General features: G+C 45.7%; 1 protein-coding gene across 1 annotated transcript in view; it reads left to right on the forward strand.

Annotated features, from left to right (window-relative positions):
* Window positions 1-424: 424 nt before the first annotated feature.
* LOC148508770 (interleukin-6 receptor subunit beta-like) overlaps window positions 425-15155 on the forward strand; it is a 48869-nt gene continuing 34138 nt past the window's right edge. Inside the window, exon 1 of the mRNA XM_088444017.1 lies at window positions 425-458. Within this exon, the coding sequence (XP_088300143.1) occupies window positions 425-458 (34 nt within the window). The remainder of the gene's footprint in view (window positions 459-15155) is intronic.

Here is a 15155-nt window from a genome sequence, read left to right on the forward strand (position 1 = left end):
TGATGGCTCAAGATGGAGAGTCACAATGGGATAAGGCTGGAGACACAGGGATGGTGCTGTCGAGACATGTCAGGGGTAGTGCTGTAGAGATACGGCAGGGATGGTGCTGGAGAGACACAGCAGGGATGGTGCTGTAGAGACACAGCAGGGATGGTGCTGGATAGCCATGGCAGGGTTGGTGCTGGAGAGACATGGTAGGTATAGTGCTGGAGAGACATGGCAGAGATAGTGCTTGAAGATACATCAGGGATAGTGCTAGACAGACAAGTCAAGGATGGTGCTGGAGAGACACGGCAGGGATGGTGCTGGAGACACACGGCAGGGATAGTGCTGGAGAGACATTGAAGGGATGGTGCTAGAGAGATAAGGCAGGGATGGTGCTGGAGAGATATGGCAGGGATTGTGCTGGAGAGCAAAAGCAAGGATGAGGTTGAGAGACACAGGTGGGGATGAAGCTGGTGAGATAAGAATGAGGCTGGAGAGACCCAGGGAGGATGAGCCAATGGCTGACTAGCCAGTCTCTACCAGGGAGGGATGGGGGACCCCAAAACATGAGTGTGCCGGGCCCCAAAATTTCTGTTGACGGCCCTGGCCATCACATTGCTCGAGACCTGTACAACCAGAATTTCCTGTTCAGTTATTCTTAGATAAGCATTTTGCTTGAGACTGATAATTATTACCTACAGTAATTAGTTGGATCTCTGATGCTTACTTTATGTAGCAGTGCATTTCATACTGTACAACTCATTCCTCAGGGAGCACAAGCAGCACATGGTTCCAATTTTGTCCTAATTGGTGCACAGGTGTATTCATTACTGTCTTATGCATTTTAAAAGATCCACAGGTGGAGCTAATTATTTCACTTGTGATTCTTTGAGGAGACATGGAAAACATGCACTGTTAGTGCTCCCTGAGGAATGGGTTTGAGAAACACTGCTGTACCATCACCTCCCAGCAACATTGTAATGAGAGGCTGACAGAAAAAATGCTGTGTTTTTGCAGGATCAATATAATTATATGAATGGACAGGTCACTGCCATGGCTGTAAGTAGGAGTGTGCAAGTTGTGCTGCCACTCGGTGCAGGGTCTTGGGGACGTCACCGTCACTGCCCTGTATTTGGTGGCTTCTAGGGAACCTAAAATGGCATATGCATGGCATCTATTCACCTGCTGCTCCTTTGTGCAGAGCAGCTGTTGGTAAAAATCACCCCCAAGACCCATCACAGAGTGACTAACAGGGAAGGGGGGGGTCGGCGAAATGCAGACGTGCCAATGCATTCGAAAGCCGTTACAGGGGCGTGCATAAATTAGCCACTGCGATGTCATACGCAGATTGGGCTTTCAATGCGTGCGATGAGGTTAGCAATTCCTGAGTAAGATCAGACCTTGTGCAATTATGTGTGAGGCTCCGATTGTACTCGATGCTACCGATGGTTTCACAGTTTTGCTAAGTATTACAGATGTGTGTAAGGTGAGGTGGGCGTCCTTATGATAGGCTGCGACAGCATTGTAATTGCAATCATTAGCATATCTTCGCTGTCAGACTGCGTGTGTAATCGCAATAGCGATCCTTGCTGAATCAGACCCTAAGGGGTCTATGTACTAAGCAGTGATAAGTGACAGAGGGTCTCATTCAGACCCGCTCGCGAGCGCAGGATGCTCACAAGCGGGTCGATGGTACCCAAATGCGCATGACGGAGACTGCTCCGTCGTGCGCATGCGCGAGACCCGGCGAGCGACCGGGAAGCCGTCGTTCGGGGTCTCGCACCAAAGGGGGCGTGCTGTCGATGGTGAGTGACAGCACGCCCCCTTTGGTGGGCGTACCGAGGCGTGGCTGCCCAGACGGAGGCGTTCCCATGGAAACGCCTACCGTCTGGGTCCGGCCCCACTGACATCAGTAGTGATGTCAGTGGGAGTGATTTTGGCTCTGATAGAGCCAAAATCACTCCAGGGCTTGCAGGAGCGAGACCCTACCGCAGGGTCTCGTCGCAAGCCCGATGGTCGCGATGGTCTTGACCATCGCGACCATCATCATGGATGCTCGCATAAGCTGTGGGTGGTAACCCACAGCTATGCGAGCGTCCAGGAGGACGCACCAAAAAAAAACAAAAAAACGCCCTGATTCAGAGCGGGCACTCGTTCAGAGCGTCCGGCTCTGAATCAGGCCCAGAGTGAAAAGTGATAAGTCTGTGATAAGTGCCAGCCAATCAGTTCCCAACTGTCATTTTTCAAACACAGCCTGTGAGATGACAGTTGGAAGCTGATTGGCTTGCACTTATCACAGACTTATCACTTTTCACTGTTTAGTACATAGAGCCCTGTGTCATCTATGCTTATGCATAAATAGCCTTAAAACCTGGACTTTTAAGGTGCCTTGAGGGCTGAAGGGGTCATTCCGAGTCGGTCGCGAGCGCTGAGCGATCGCAACCGACTCAATGTTGCCCCACTGGGCATGCGCATGACGGAGCCGACTCTGTCGTGCGCATGCGCGAGACCCTGCTAGCGACGGGGCGAGCTGTCGATGATGAGTCACAGCTCGCCCCGTTTGGGAGGCGGGCAGGGGGCGTGCCTGCCCAAACATTGGCGTTCCCGCCGGAACGCTTGCCTTTTGGGGGCGGCCCCACTGACATCTTTGCTGATGTCAGTGGGGAGCATCCTGCTCGATCAGAGCAGGAAGCTCCCTGGGGCTTACGAGTGCCCAGACCCAACCTTAGGGTCTGGTCGTAAGCCCCGATGACCATCGCAACCATCACCTATGTCAGTCGCTAGAGCTGTGGGTGTTAACCCATAGCTTAGCGATCGACAAGGAGGCGGTCGTTCAGGATGTAAGCGGCCGCCCTGATTCAGGGCGACCGCTTGCAACTAACGACCGCCTCTGAATGAGGTCCTGAGTTTGTGAAACACTGAGGTAGTGTAAAGATATAGCGAGACATTGAGGCAGTAGAATGCAGCTCAGCATTTTAGCATGGAGAACAGCAGTGAAGTGGGGAGTACAGCAGAGTAGTATAGCGTGGAGAACAGAAGAGTATACTAGTGGGGAGAACAGAAGAGTATACTAGTGGGGAGAACAGAAGAGTATACTAGTGGGGAGAACAGCAGAGTATAGTAGTGGGGAGAACAGAAGAGTAGTGTAGCTAGGAGAACAGCAGAGTAACGTAGCGTGGGGACAACAGCAATCTAGAGTAGTGGGAAGTACAGCAAAGCAATGTAGCATGCAGAACAGTAGAGTAGTGGGGAGTACAGTAGAGTAGCATTGCATGTAGAACAGTAGAGTACAGTAGCAGGGAGAACAGCAGAGTAGTGTAGGGAGGAGGATAACAGCAATGTAGAGTAGTGGAAAGTACAGCAAAGCAATGTAGCATGGAGAACAGTAGAGTAGTGAGGAGTACAGTAGAGTAGCATTGTGTGTAGAACAGTAGAGTACAGTAGCAAGGAGAACAGCAGAGTAGAATAGCAGGAAATACAGCAGAGTAGAGAAGCACAGGACACAACTAAAGTGCAGGTGACTGTCTATTTACTAAGACTTAAACTGGCCACACATCTAAAGATTATCTGTCCAACTAGCCAACTAGTTGATTGGTTGGAATGAAAACCTGGTAAGGTATGACAGCAAATGACAATCAGCAATTTGCTCCCAAATGCTGGAAAATGGACAAAAACTGTTGTTTGAACAAATTGTTTAGATCAAACATTTAACAAACTTGTCTGACGGCCATTTTCATCTGTTTTCTGGCATTTAGGAGCAAATTGCTGATCATCAGTTACTCCCATACGTTACCAGATTTTTATTCCAACCAATCAACTAGTTGGCTGGTTGGATGCAAGTTGGTCTAGTGTGTGGCCAGCTTTAGATGGAGATAAAGTAACAACCAACACAGCCTGTGACATAGCAGTTAGGAGCTGATTGGCTGGTACTTTATCTCCATTCACTTTATCGTCATCCAAGGCTTCGTAAATACACCCCTTACATAGTATCTGTACAATTTGTAGATTTTGCCAAATAAATACTCTGCTTATCTGGCAATTTGCCACATAACAATTACATACTGTAGGCTGCTATATGTATAGGATTTATATTCAGTACTGTCATACCTCACAACATTCCCCCCCTTCTGCCCAGACCATGTCCGATCCCCATAGACCATGACTTTTTTACTCCAAAAATCAGGACTGTGGGGGTCATTCAGACCCACTCACAAGCGGCAGTACGCTCGCAAGTGGGTCGATGTTCCCCACTGCGCATGCGCACGACGGAGGGAGCTCCATCGTGCGCATGCGCGAGACCCGGACTGCGACAGCCAAGCTGTCACTCCGGGTCTCGCACCAAAGGGGGCGTGCTGTCGATGTTGATTGACAGCACGCCCCCTTTGGTGGGCGTGCCGGGGGCGTGCCTGCCAGCCGGCCCCACTGACATCACTAGTGATGTCAGTGGGAATGATTTTGGCTCTGATAGAGCCAAAATCACTCCAGGGCTTGTGGCAGGGAGACCCTACCGCAGGGTCTCCGTCGCAAGTCCAATGGTCGCGATGGTCAAGACCATCGCGACCATCTTTTTGGACGCTCGTATATGCTGTGGGTGGTGACCCACAGCTATACGAGCGTCCAGGAGGACGCTCCATTTTAATGGAGGAGGGCCCTGATTCAGAGCGAGCTGTCGATGATGAGTCACAGCTCGCCCCGTTTGGGAGGCGGGCAGGGGGCGTGCCTGCCCAAACAGAGGCGTTCCCGCCGGAACGCTTGCCTTTTGGGGGCGGCCCCACTGACATCTTTGCTGATGTCAGTGGGGAGCATCCTGCTCGATCAGAGCAGGAAGCTCCCTGGGGCTTACGAGTGCCCAGACCCAACCTTAGGGTCTGGTCGTAAGCCCCGATGACCATCGCAACCATCACCTATGTCAGTCGCTAGAGCTGTGGGTGTTAACCCATAGCTTAGCGATCGACAAGGAGGCGGTCGTTCAGGATGTAAGCGGCCGCCCTGATTCAGGGCGACCGCTTGCAACTAACGACCGCCTCTGAATGAGGTCCTGAGTTTGTGAAACACTGAGGTAGTGTAAAGATATAGCGAGACATTGAGGCAGTAGAATGCAGCTCAGCATTTTAGCATGGAGAACAGCAGTGAAGTGGGGAGTACAGCAGAGTAGTATAGCGTGGAGAACAGAAGAGTATACTAGTGGGGAGAACAGAAGAGTATACTAGTGGGGAGAACAGCAGAGTATAGTAGTGGGGAGAACAGAAGAGTAGTGTAGCTAGGAGAACAGCAGAGTAACGTAGCGTGGGGACAACAGCAATCTAGAGTAGTGGGAAGTACAGCAAAGCAATGTAGCATGCAGAACAGTAGAGTAGTGGGGAGTACAGTAGAGTAGCATTGCATGTTGAACAGTAGAGTACAGTAGCAGGGAGAACAGCAGAGTAGTGTAGGGAGGAGGATAACAGCAATGTAGAGTAGTGGAAAGTACAGCAAAGCAATGTAGCATGGAGAACAGTAGAGTAGTGGGGAGTACAGTAGAGTAGCATTGTGTGTAGAACAGTAGAGTACAGTAGCAAGGAGAACAGCAGAGTAGAATAGCAGGAAATACAGCAGAGTAGAGAAGCACAGGACACAACTAAAGTGCAGGTGACTGTCTATTTACTAAGACTTAAACTGGCCACACATCTAAAGATTATCTGTCCAACTAGCCAACTAGTTGATTGGTTGGAATGAAAACCTGGTAAGGTATGACAGCAAATGACAATCAGCAATTTGCTCCCAAATGCTGGAAAATGGACAAAAACTGTTGTTTGAACAAATTGTTTAGATCAAACATTTAACAAACTTGTCTGACGGCCATTTTCATCTGTTTTCTGGCATTTAGGAGCAAATTGCTGATCATCAGTTACTCCCATACGTTACCAGATTTTTATTCCAACCAATCAACTAGTTGGCTGGTTGGATGCAAGTTGGTCTAGTGTGTGGCCAGCTTTAGATGGAGATAAAGTAACAACCAACACAGCCTGTGACATAGCAGTTAGGAGCTGATTGGCTGGTACTTTATCTCCATTCACTTTATCGTCATCCAAGGCTTCGTAAATACACCCCTTACATAGTATCTGTACAATTTGTAGATTTTGCCAAATAAATACTCTGCTTATCTGGCAATTTGCCACATAACAATTACATACTGTAGGCTGCTATATGTATAGGATTTATATTCAGTACTGTCATACCTCACAACATTCCCCCCCTTCTGCCCAGACCATGTCCGATCCCCATAGACCATGACTTTTTTACTCCAAAAATCAGGACTGTGGGGGTCATTCAGACCCACTCACAAGCGGCAGTACGCTCGCAAGTGGGTCGATGTTCCCCACTGCGCATGCGCACGACGGAGGGAGCTCCATCGTGCGCATGCGCGAGACCCGGACTGCGACAGCCAAGCTGTCACTCCGGGTCTCGCACCAAAGGGGGCGTGCTGTCGATGTTGATTGACAGCACGCCCCCTTTGGTGGGCGTGCCGGGGGCGTGCCTGCCAGCCGGCCCCACTGACATCACTAGTGATGTCAGTGGGAATGATTTTGGCTCTGATAGAGCCAAAATCACTCCAGGGCTTGTGGCAGGGAGACCCTACCGCAGGGTCTCCGTCGCAAGTCCAATGGTCGCGATGGTCAAGACCATCGCGACCATCTTTTTGGATGCTCGTATATGCTGTGGGTGGTGACCCACAGCTATACGAGCGTCCAGGAGGACGCTCCATTTTAATGGAGGAGGGCCCTGATTCAGAGCGAGCGCTCTGGTCAGAGCGTCCGGCTCTGAATCAGGCCCTGTGTTTGGAAATATGCTGTATATAGAAAGCAGTTGTATGCAGTTTAAAAATGTTAGCATAACAGACTATGAGATTTTTGTAAAGCATTTCATATACTGTACACCTTGCCAGGGGAGTATTAAGGAGGGGGCCGGTATTCACTCCCAGTCCGGGGCCTCCTCCTTTCTCCCCGGCTGCCATCAGCGAACTGACAGCAGCAGTAGACTCCGGGTACTAGTCTGTGCCCAGAGTCTACTGGGCATGCACAGGTCACCGGGAAAATGGAGCAGCAGCCATTTTGTCGGTGATTTCCTAATGCGTATGTGCAAAACGCCAGGCATTTTGTGCGGCACTACTCCATGGGACTTCGGAGAGGTAAGTATAAAAAAATAAACTACGGGTGCAGGGTGTGCGGTGACCCCCCCTGGACCCAGGAGCCCGTGAGCACTGCACACCCAGCAGCCATTATAGACACCTTGCTTATAAAATTTTGCTAAAAAATTGCATAAGATTAAAATGTATATCAATATATCTAAAAGATGGGAGCATAATGTAATGTATGTAGATGTATGGAGAGAAACAATTATTCACTTACTGTGAAACCACATCAGGACATATAAATAGGTGTGCTTATCTGATTGTTAGACCACAGAATACCACGTTCTTTAACGTGGTACATTTTCAAGATGAAAAACACAGATCAGAATCGGTTTTATAGCAAAATTTGTCAACATCCTGTTAAAAAAAAAAAAGAGAAAAGCTGAAGGCTGACATGTCAGTAGTGTAACCACAATATTCAATGTGAAACTACATACAAGAAATATATTTTGCATCTTTTTTTAATTCCCCTTATGGGAGCCATCTAATGGAGCATACACACGGTCAGATTTGTCAGATGAACGATTTGAACGATTTTTGACTGCATTAAAATGAATGGAATCGTCCAAGTCTGACTGCAAACACATCAGATGTCAGATATCGTTATCTGACAAACGGGAACGCGCATCGTTCATCGTCCATCGTTCATGCATGTCAGATATGTCAGATTTTCCTTCAGATATGAACGACTGAACGATTTTTAAATCGTTATCGTTCAGATCTGAAGGAAAAATCTGACCGTGTGTATGCACCATAAGATGTGCCAGGGCCTCCCCAGGTAGTATTGATGGCAATCCCACTTTTGACTAGGGAACTCCTGGCTAGTGAACCACAGACCTTGGGCTGTTTCGCTACATTGACGCAATGTAATTTGTTCCACGTCATTTCTAGTAGAGACATTTGCCTACCAGATTATAAAACCACATAAAAATAAATTTCATATCTACAACAATTCATGTAGGGAGTTTCTTTATGATTCAAAAGATTAATGATTGGTCCCTTGTTAAGGTGAACAGTCTATGAATTAGTCATTACACTAGAAGCACATATCGGCATTAGAATCTATCTTGTCTAACAATTGCCATTAATATTGCATTAAATTGAGATTACAATTATAATTGACTTCAGATTACAACATTATCGTACAATGGTAGTAATAAATAATAAAAATTGCTGAATAAATTAATCATACAAAATAATTAGGATAATAATAATAATACATTATTATTATCAATATATTAATTCTATAAGGTTTTTTACTGTGAGACCTATTTTGAGAGAACAGCTGAACGTAAAAATATGGTTGCAGTATCAAAATAAAGGTCTTACCACGTAGATGTGGCAGTCGAAGAGAAAAATTAAATTGGGACAAACAGTTCGGGCGTGGCGATGCTGCAGCATTCCCACTAACATGATTGGACACACTAGGTCACATGACTGCATTATTTCCCAACGGCGGCACACTTGCCAGCGTAACCGATCACCTGAACTACTTCCAACTGTCACATGACCATCTGTAAACAAATCCAACTGTAAACAACAGCATCACCCACAATGTGCATACACACGGTCAGATTTTCCTTCAGATTTGTACAATAACAATTTTATCATTCAATTGTTCATATCTGAAAGAAAATCTGACATGTGTCCCTGCAACGATGAACGATGCGCGTTCCCGTTTGTCAGATAACGATATCTAACATCTGATGTGTTTGCAGTCAGATTTGGGTGATTTTCATTCATTTTAATATTGTCAAAAATTGCTCGTAGTTCGTAGCTCATGAAATAGTTGGTAAAATCGTTCAAATCGTTCCTAGTTAATCATTCGTAGTTCATTGTTCGTCTGACCGTGTGTATGCACCAATACAGACAGTACTCACAGGAAAGTAGCACATCCCAGTAGCACATCCCTGCTTCACCAACAGCGAAACATTCCTTGGTATGTTTGCTTGCTTGTCCTGGTATGCATTCGGTCACCCCTGCATCGATTGGGATAAAACCAACATGAAGCTGTCCAATTGTATCCTGGCCAGGTTTTAGGGGTGTTAGGAGCGGACCTCCCTTTGGTGTACGCTGGGCAGAACTTTGACCCGGGGAGCCTGTTCTGGTCCTTCCACTAGATGGATTTGGAAGAAAACTTCACAGAATTGTAACTTTCAAGCCCAGAAGACATACTAGGGGGTTAAGGTCCCAGTCAGACTTCCCATTTGTGTATGCTGGGCAGATTTTTGACCTGGGGAGCATGTTCTGAGCCTTCCACTGGATTAATTTGGACAAAAACATCACAGAGTGGTAACATTTGATCCCAGAAGACATACTAGGGGGTTGAGTTTCGGTCTGACCTCCAGTTGGTGTACCTGGGCTGGGTACTTCAGCTAGTTGTTAATAATAATAATAATAATAATAATAATAATAATAATAATAATAATAATAATAATATTATTATCCTTTATAAAGTCCCAAAATATTACACTTTATTTTACAGGGAATCTTGTATCATTTTATATCAACCCCTTCTAGTATATTTTTGCTGTGAGAGAAAACAAATATACATGATTGCAATATTCATGCTATACATATACAGTAAATATAAATTTTAAAAAATCATTATGCATACAAAATTTGTTTAAAGATTAATCTAATATTATATTTTTATATATTTTCATTATTTAAAGATTTTATAAGTAGAAGTGAAACAGACAAAAAAAGAGCAATAAATGTAACAACCAAAGTGACAACAGGTGCAAATACAGTACAACATAAATTCCTTTACATAAGAGCAAAAGAAAAAAAAAATTACATAGAAGGTAAAGGGATCGAAAAGAGAGGAAGAGGAGGCAAGAAAAAGAAGAGACGAAGGGAAGACGTCAGAGCAGGTTTGTCTGTGTATGCGGACAAGGAGAAGATGAAGAGCAGAGAGTAGCTGAGCCCATGATATGTTCAACAAATCCTAGGGTACAGAACACATTTAAGAACAAACTCAAATGAAAACTAGAATGTAAAAATGGCGGCATAGGCACTGGAATCCTTAAAATCCAGCCAACTGAATCAGACGGACATGAATTCTGCATGTTTCTCCACATATGAGAGTACCGTATATACTCGAGTATAAATCGACCCGAATATAAGCCGAGGTACCTACTTTTACCACAAAAAACTGGAAAAACTTATTGACTCGAGTATAAGCCTAGGGTGGGAAATGGCAGCAGCTGGTAGTGCCCCCAGTAGTAATTCCCCCTGGTTGTGCCCCCAGCAGTAATCCCTCCTGGTAGTGCCCCCAGTGGTAATCCCCCCTTTCAGTGCCTCCAGTAGTAATCCCCCCTGGTAGTGCCCCCAGTGGTAATCCCCCCTTTTAGTGCCCCCTGTAGTAATCCCCCCCTGGTAGTGCCCCCTGTAGTAATCCCCCCTGTAGTAATCCCCCCCTGGTAGTTACCCCAGTGGTAGTAACCCCTTTTAGTGCCCCCTGTAGTAATCCCCCCATAATAGTACCCCCAGGGGTAATCCCCCCTTTTAGTGCCCCCTGTAGTAATCCTCCCCTTGTAGTTCCCCCAGTGGTAATAACCCCTTTTAGTGCCCCCTGTAGTAATCGCCCCCTGGTAGTGCCCCCTGTAGCCCCCCTCCCCCCCCCCCAGTAGAGATAGACGTAATAAGAATAAAAAAAAAAATCACTTATCTGAAACTCCCGCCCCTGGTCCCGCCGCTAACAGCTCCTCCGGCCGCTTTGTATGGGAGAGACGTCATTACTCATGACGTCTCTCCCATTACCCACTGCGGGAGCCGGAAGATGGAAGAGTCTGACAGACACTCAGCGGCTGCTGATTACAGCAAACACGCAGCTGCCGGCTCCGGCGGCTGTGTGTTTGTGCTGTGTAGCGCTGACCGAACTCCGTCCGGTCAGCGCTGCACTTCACTCGAGTATAAGCCGAGGGGGTACTTTTTCAGCACAAAAAATGTGCTGAAAAAGTCGGCTTATACTCGAGTATATACGGTACTCCATGGACACTAGTGAGTTTATAAATCTTGTCCCACAAATCTCTGTTTCCCTTGGTCGATAAATCCCTATCCCAAAATTGAGTAAAGTAAGGTAATCTCTAAATAGGGCCTGCGCAGTGAGTATATAGATACCAGATATAGGCCAAATGTAATAGGGTGCACATTTTTCTTGCGAGTAAAACTCATACATTCTCGCAAATTTGTTGTCCTGCAACTCGCAAATGTAATAGGGTGCGAGTAATTGGGTCCCATTAAGACTCACATGTGAGTGCATGAGAGCTAAGAATGCGGTACAACTCCCACCTTGTAATTCATCTTTCATTACAAAGTGTAAGTTACACAGAGGCATGCACAGATCAGTGAGATCCCTGCATGCTTCTGTATTAAAAAACCTAGAAAAGTGTTAAAAAATATGATGTGAGGTCCCCGCTAAAAGCACAACCAGCACCAGATTTTTCTGAGCCAGTCCACAACCAGCATGCAGGGCATTAAGGGCCCTCTGGTACATCTAGTACACCTGTAAAATAAATATTAAAAACACAGGACACACACACCAAAGATTTTAGTATTTTATTACACATACACTCACTCATTCACACTACATACTTACCTTGTTCCCATGTGTCGTGTCCTCTTCTTTCCATGTAGGCATCCACCTTATTCAGAAAGAAAACAAAACTGCAAAAATCCAGACCCACGGACATAATTACCGTCCTGTTTTCCCATAGAAATGCATTAGCTGGGCGTTCATTGGCTGAGAGAGGCAAGGGACAAGGACAAGGATGCTACTCAGATGGAAAATGTGCACCTGCCTTAGGGCTGATGTAAGTTTCCATGTTGTGACAGATGGCGACGTACCAAGCGTTTTTACAGCATCCACAAATGCTCCAAAAGAGCGTCTCGGTCCTTGCACATCCACAAGCACAGATGTACACCAGGGTAGTGCTTGTAGCATAAAGGGGTGACCACCAAAAGGATCAGGCCCTATGAGTCTTCCTTATTCTACCTTTGCCGCCTCTCCGCTAGTTAAATGGTTTAAATGGCAGGAGTTTCTTATTCATAGGCAGGTAACAGATTGTGCTACTGAATGACATCCTGTTAAATCTTTCTTTGGCTGATTTTGGGGCACTCAGCAAAATGGGTTCTGTCTGTCTTTTTCTGCATTGTATCTTTGTACTTCTGTATGTGCAATACCTTAAACTGTGTTTTGCTATTGGTTGCCCTGACATTTAAATTAAATTAAATTAAATTAAAATTAACTTACCAAATAGGCTCCATTGCACACCATTATTATGTTGTAAATATATCTCCTGTAGAATTAATAATATATCTGTAGGAGTTCCCATTATACATAAACTTTTATTCCCATGCTAGGGGCAAGAATTGTTCTGATAGCTGTCCCGTAAATTTGTAAAATAAAATAAGTATCCAGGAATTTTAAATATTTATGGGTCAGTATAATGTGCATTAGTGTACATGTACATTCTTTATGTTCATTCGTCAGTCTTTAATCAGTTTCAAGAAAATCCCTAAACCCTCTAATAAGCTTCTTTATTGTCACCTGTCTATATTTATTACTTGGGACAGCTTCTAGTTTATGATCACAGCATGAGGAGTAATAATATAATGCACTAATAAATTGTAACATTCTGTAACATAAGAAAAGACATTCCAATTCCCCTGCACCATCTTTTCTGCTTGGTCTCTTTGGCTTAGAGAAAAATTAGCCATTATCATGGGACTTCTTCAAAGTATGGAAAGTCCATCCTAAAATGAGAAGGTTTTATTGGCACTGGGTTTAATAGCTTTAAGAATTGTTGCTATTTTAGCCCGTTTTAATGTATGTCTGTGGCTATATGTGTTTTCATTGATGCTTATCAATTTTGTATAGTTTACTGAATATTGATCTGTACTGGTGCGATTATATGTGTTTTCTTTAATTGCATATGCCAGGCCTTGTGTAGCCCTTTCTTATGCATATTTGTTTTGTTGGTTTTTACACTTTTGGCTGCTTAATAAAAACTACTTTATTAAAAAAAAAAAGAGAAGGTATTGCAGTTTTGGATACTACAGTGATTATATGACCCTTGACTATGATTGGCAACAGGGTTTGTTGGTTCCATGTATAGGAAACTGTACGTACAGTATTGATTAGCATAATAGAATTTTGGAACCTTATAAACCCTGAAATGGAACATTGATTAAATTAAGAAATAGTTAAAGTTTTAAGATCTACATAATTTAGCATCATACAAAATTCTCAACCTCACTCCAAGTTCAAAGTGTGTAAATGCCAATAAGCATTCCTGGTGATTTCCATGGCCGGTGTGTGCCATAAACTTGATGTTGAAAGTATGTGACCTTAGCCAATGTTTAGCTTTACAGAGCCTGATGCATATGGGAATGTGATCAAACCTCCGAAAACTGCATGCCGCCCCTGCACTGCACCAACCGATTTGCCACTGTGGCTGCCCGTGCAACTACCCACCCCAATTCCGCCCTACACTTGCACTGCACCATCTTTCTGGTAATATATCGAAAAGATGGCTCCACAATGGAGCAGCAAAGACTCTCTGAATATTTCACTGGAAAGATGGTACTGCCAGGGCAGGTATGGGGTGTTTCCCAAGCCCTTAAAACGGGTGTGATATGTATTACCACCGGCCGCATGGTTCAATTCCTGACAGCGGCTGCCCGACAAATGAGGAAATCCTGATCGTCCTAAAGGTAAATATTTACTAACCTAACCTAACCCCCTAACCCTAACCCTCCTTAGGGGTGCCTAACCCTAACCTCCCCCCCTGTGCCTAACCCTAACCCCCCCTCTAAGTGCCTAAACCTAACCTCCCCCTTCCCCGCTGCCTAAACCTAAGTCCCCAGGGGGGGTGCCTAACCCTAGCTCCCCCCCGGGGGTGCCTAACCCTAACTTCACCCCGGGAGTGCCTAACCCGAACCCTCCCTCCCCCTAGCCTAACCCTAACCTCTCGGGGGGTGTCTAACCCTAAGTTCCCCTCGGGAGCCCTAAACCTAACCCTCCCCCCCTGCGGCTGTCCGCTGCGGTGCCCGACGTCGGGCAAATGACAGGCGTCTAGATTTAGACGCCTGTCATTCGTCCTTAGTCGGGATAAAGCAGTCTGGAAGCCGGCGGTCGGCATTTAGACCCCTCGGGTTCCAGACTACATCCCCTTAAAACACCCCTGCACACAAGCATTGATAGAATCTAGCAACACAGCTCTCTGTAACGGAATCAGTATGTAATGCTGCCGGATGTATTGCCGGCACACTAAATATCGACGCTGGAAGCCCGAACTGTCAGGATCCCCCAGGACTGGGGCTGGTAAGTACCCTAAACCTAACCCTCCCGGGGTGGTGCCTAATTTAAGTCCCCCCAGGGATTCCCTAATCTAACCTTCTCCCCCGCACGGCCTGTCATTAGTCCCGCGTCGGGATTTAGAAGTCGGGATTTAGTCAGACGGCTACCTGTCCATCTGCATCTTGACCGCAGCCTCTCTGTAACCCAGAGTACTATATCAGATTCTGGGGTATATTTAATAAGTTGCTTAAAAAATGCAAGTTTAGCTCTAAACTTGCATTTTTTACTCACTCGCAAATGCAATAGGGTGCGACTATAGTAAAATTCGCAATTTTCAGGCTTTACTATAACTTGCAAAAAACATCTCAAATCCAGATGTTTTCCCATTCTCTAGATCAGTGTTTCCCAACCTCGGTCCTCAAGGCACACTAACAGTCCAGGTTTTAGTGATATCCATGCTTGAACACAGATGGTCAAATCAAAATAACTGCAGTACTAATTAAGACACTTGTGCTCAAGTATGGCTATCCTTAAAACCTGGACTGTTGGTGTGCCTTGAGGACCGTGGTTGGGAACCCCTGCTCTAGATAGAACTGGGGTAATGTAATAGAGTGCGAGTGCTTCACTCGCGCATATTACTGCCGGAGAACTCGCAAAAACAATAGAGCAGCTTCAGGATAGCGAGTTTATCCT

This window comes from Taudactylus pleione, unplaced genomic scaffold (assembly GCF_031769625.1).
Source record: "Taudactylus pleione unplaced genomic scaffold, aTauple2 ptg000345l, whole genome shotgun sequence".
Lineage (NCBI taxonomy): Eukaryota > Metazoa > Chordata > Amphibia > Anura > Myobatrachidae > Taudactylus > Taudactylus pleione.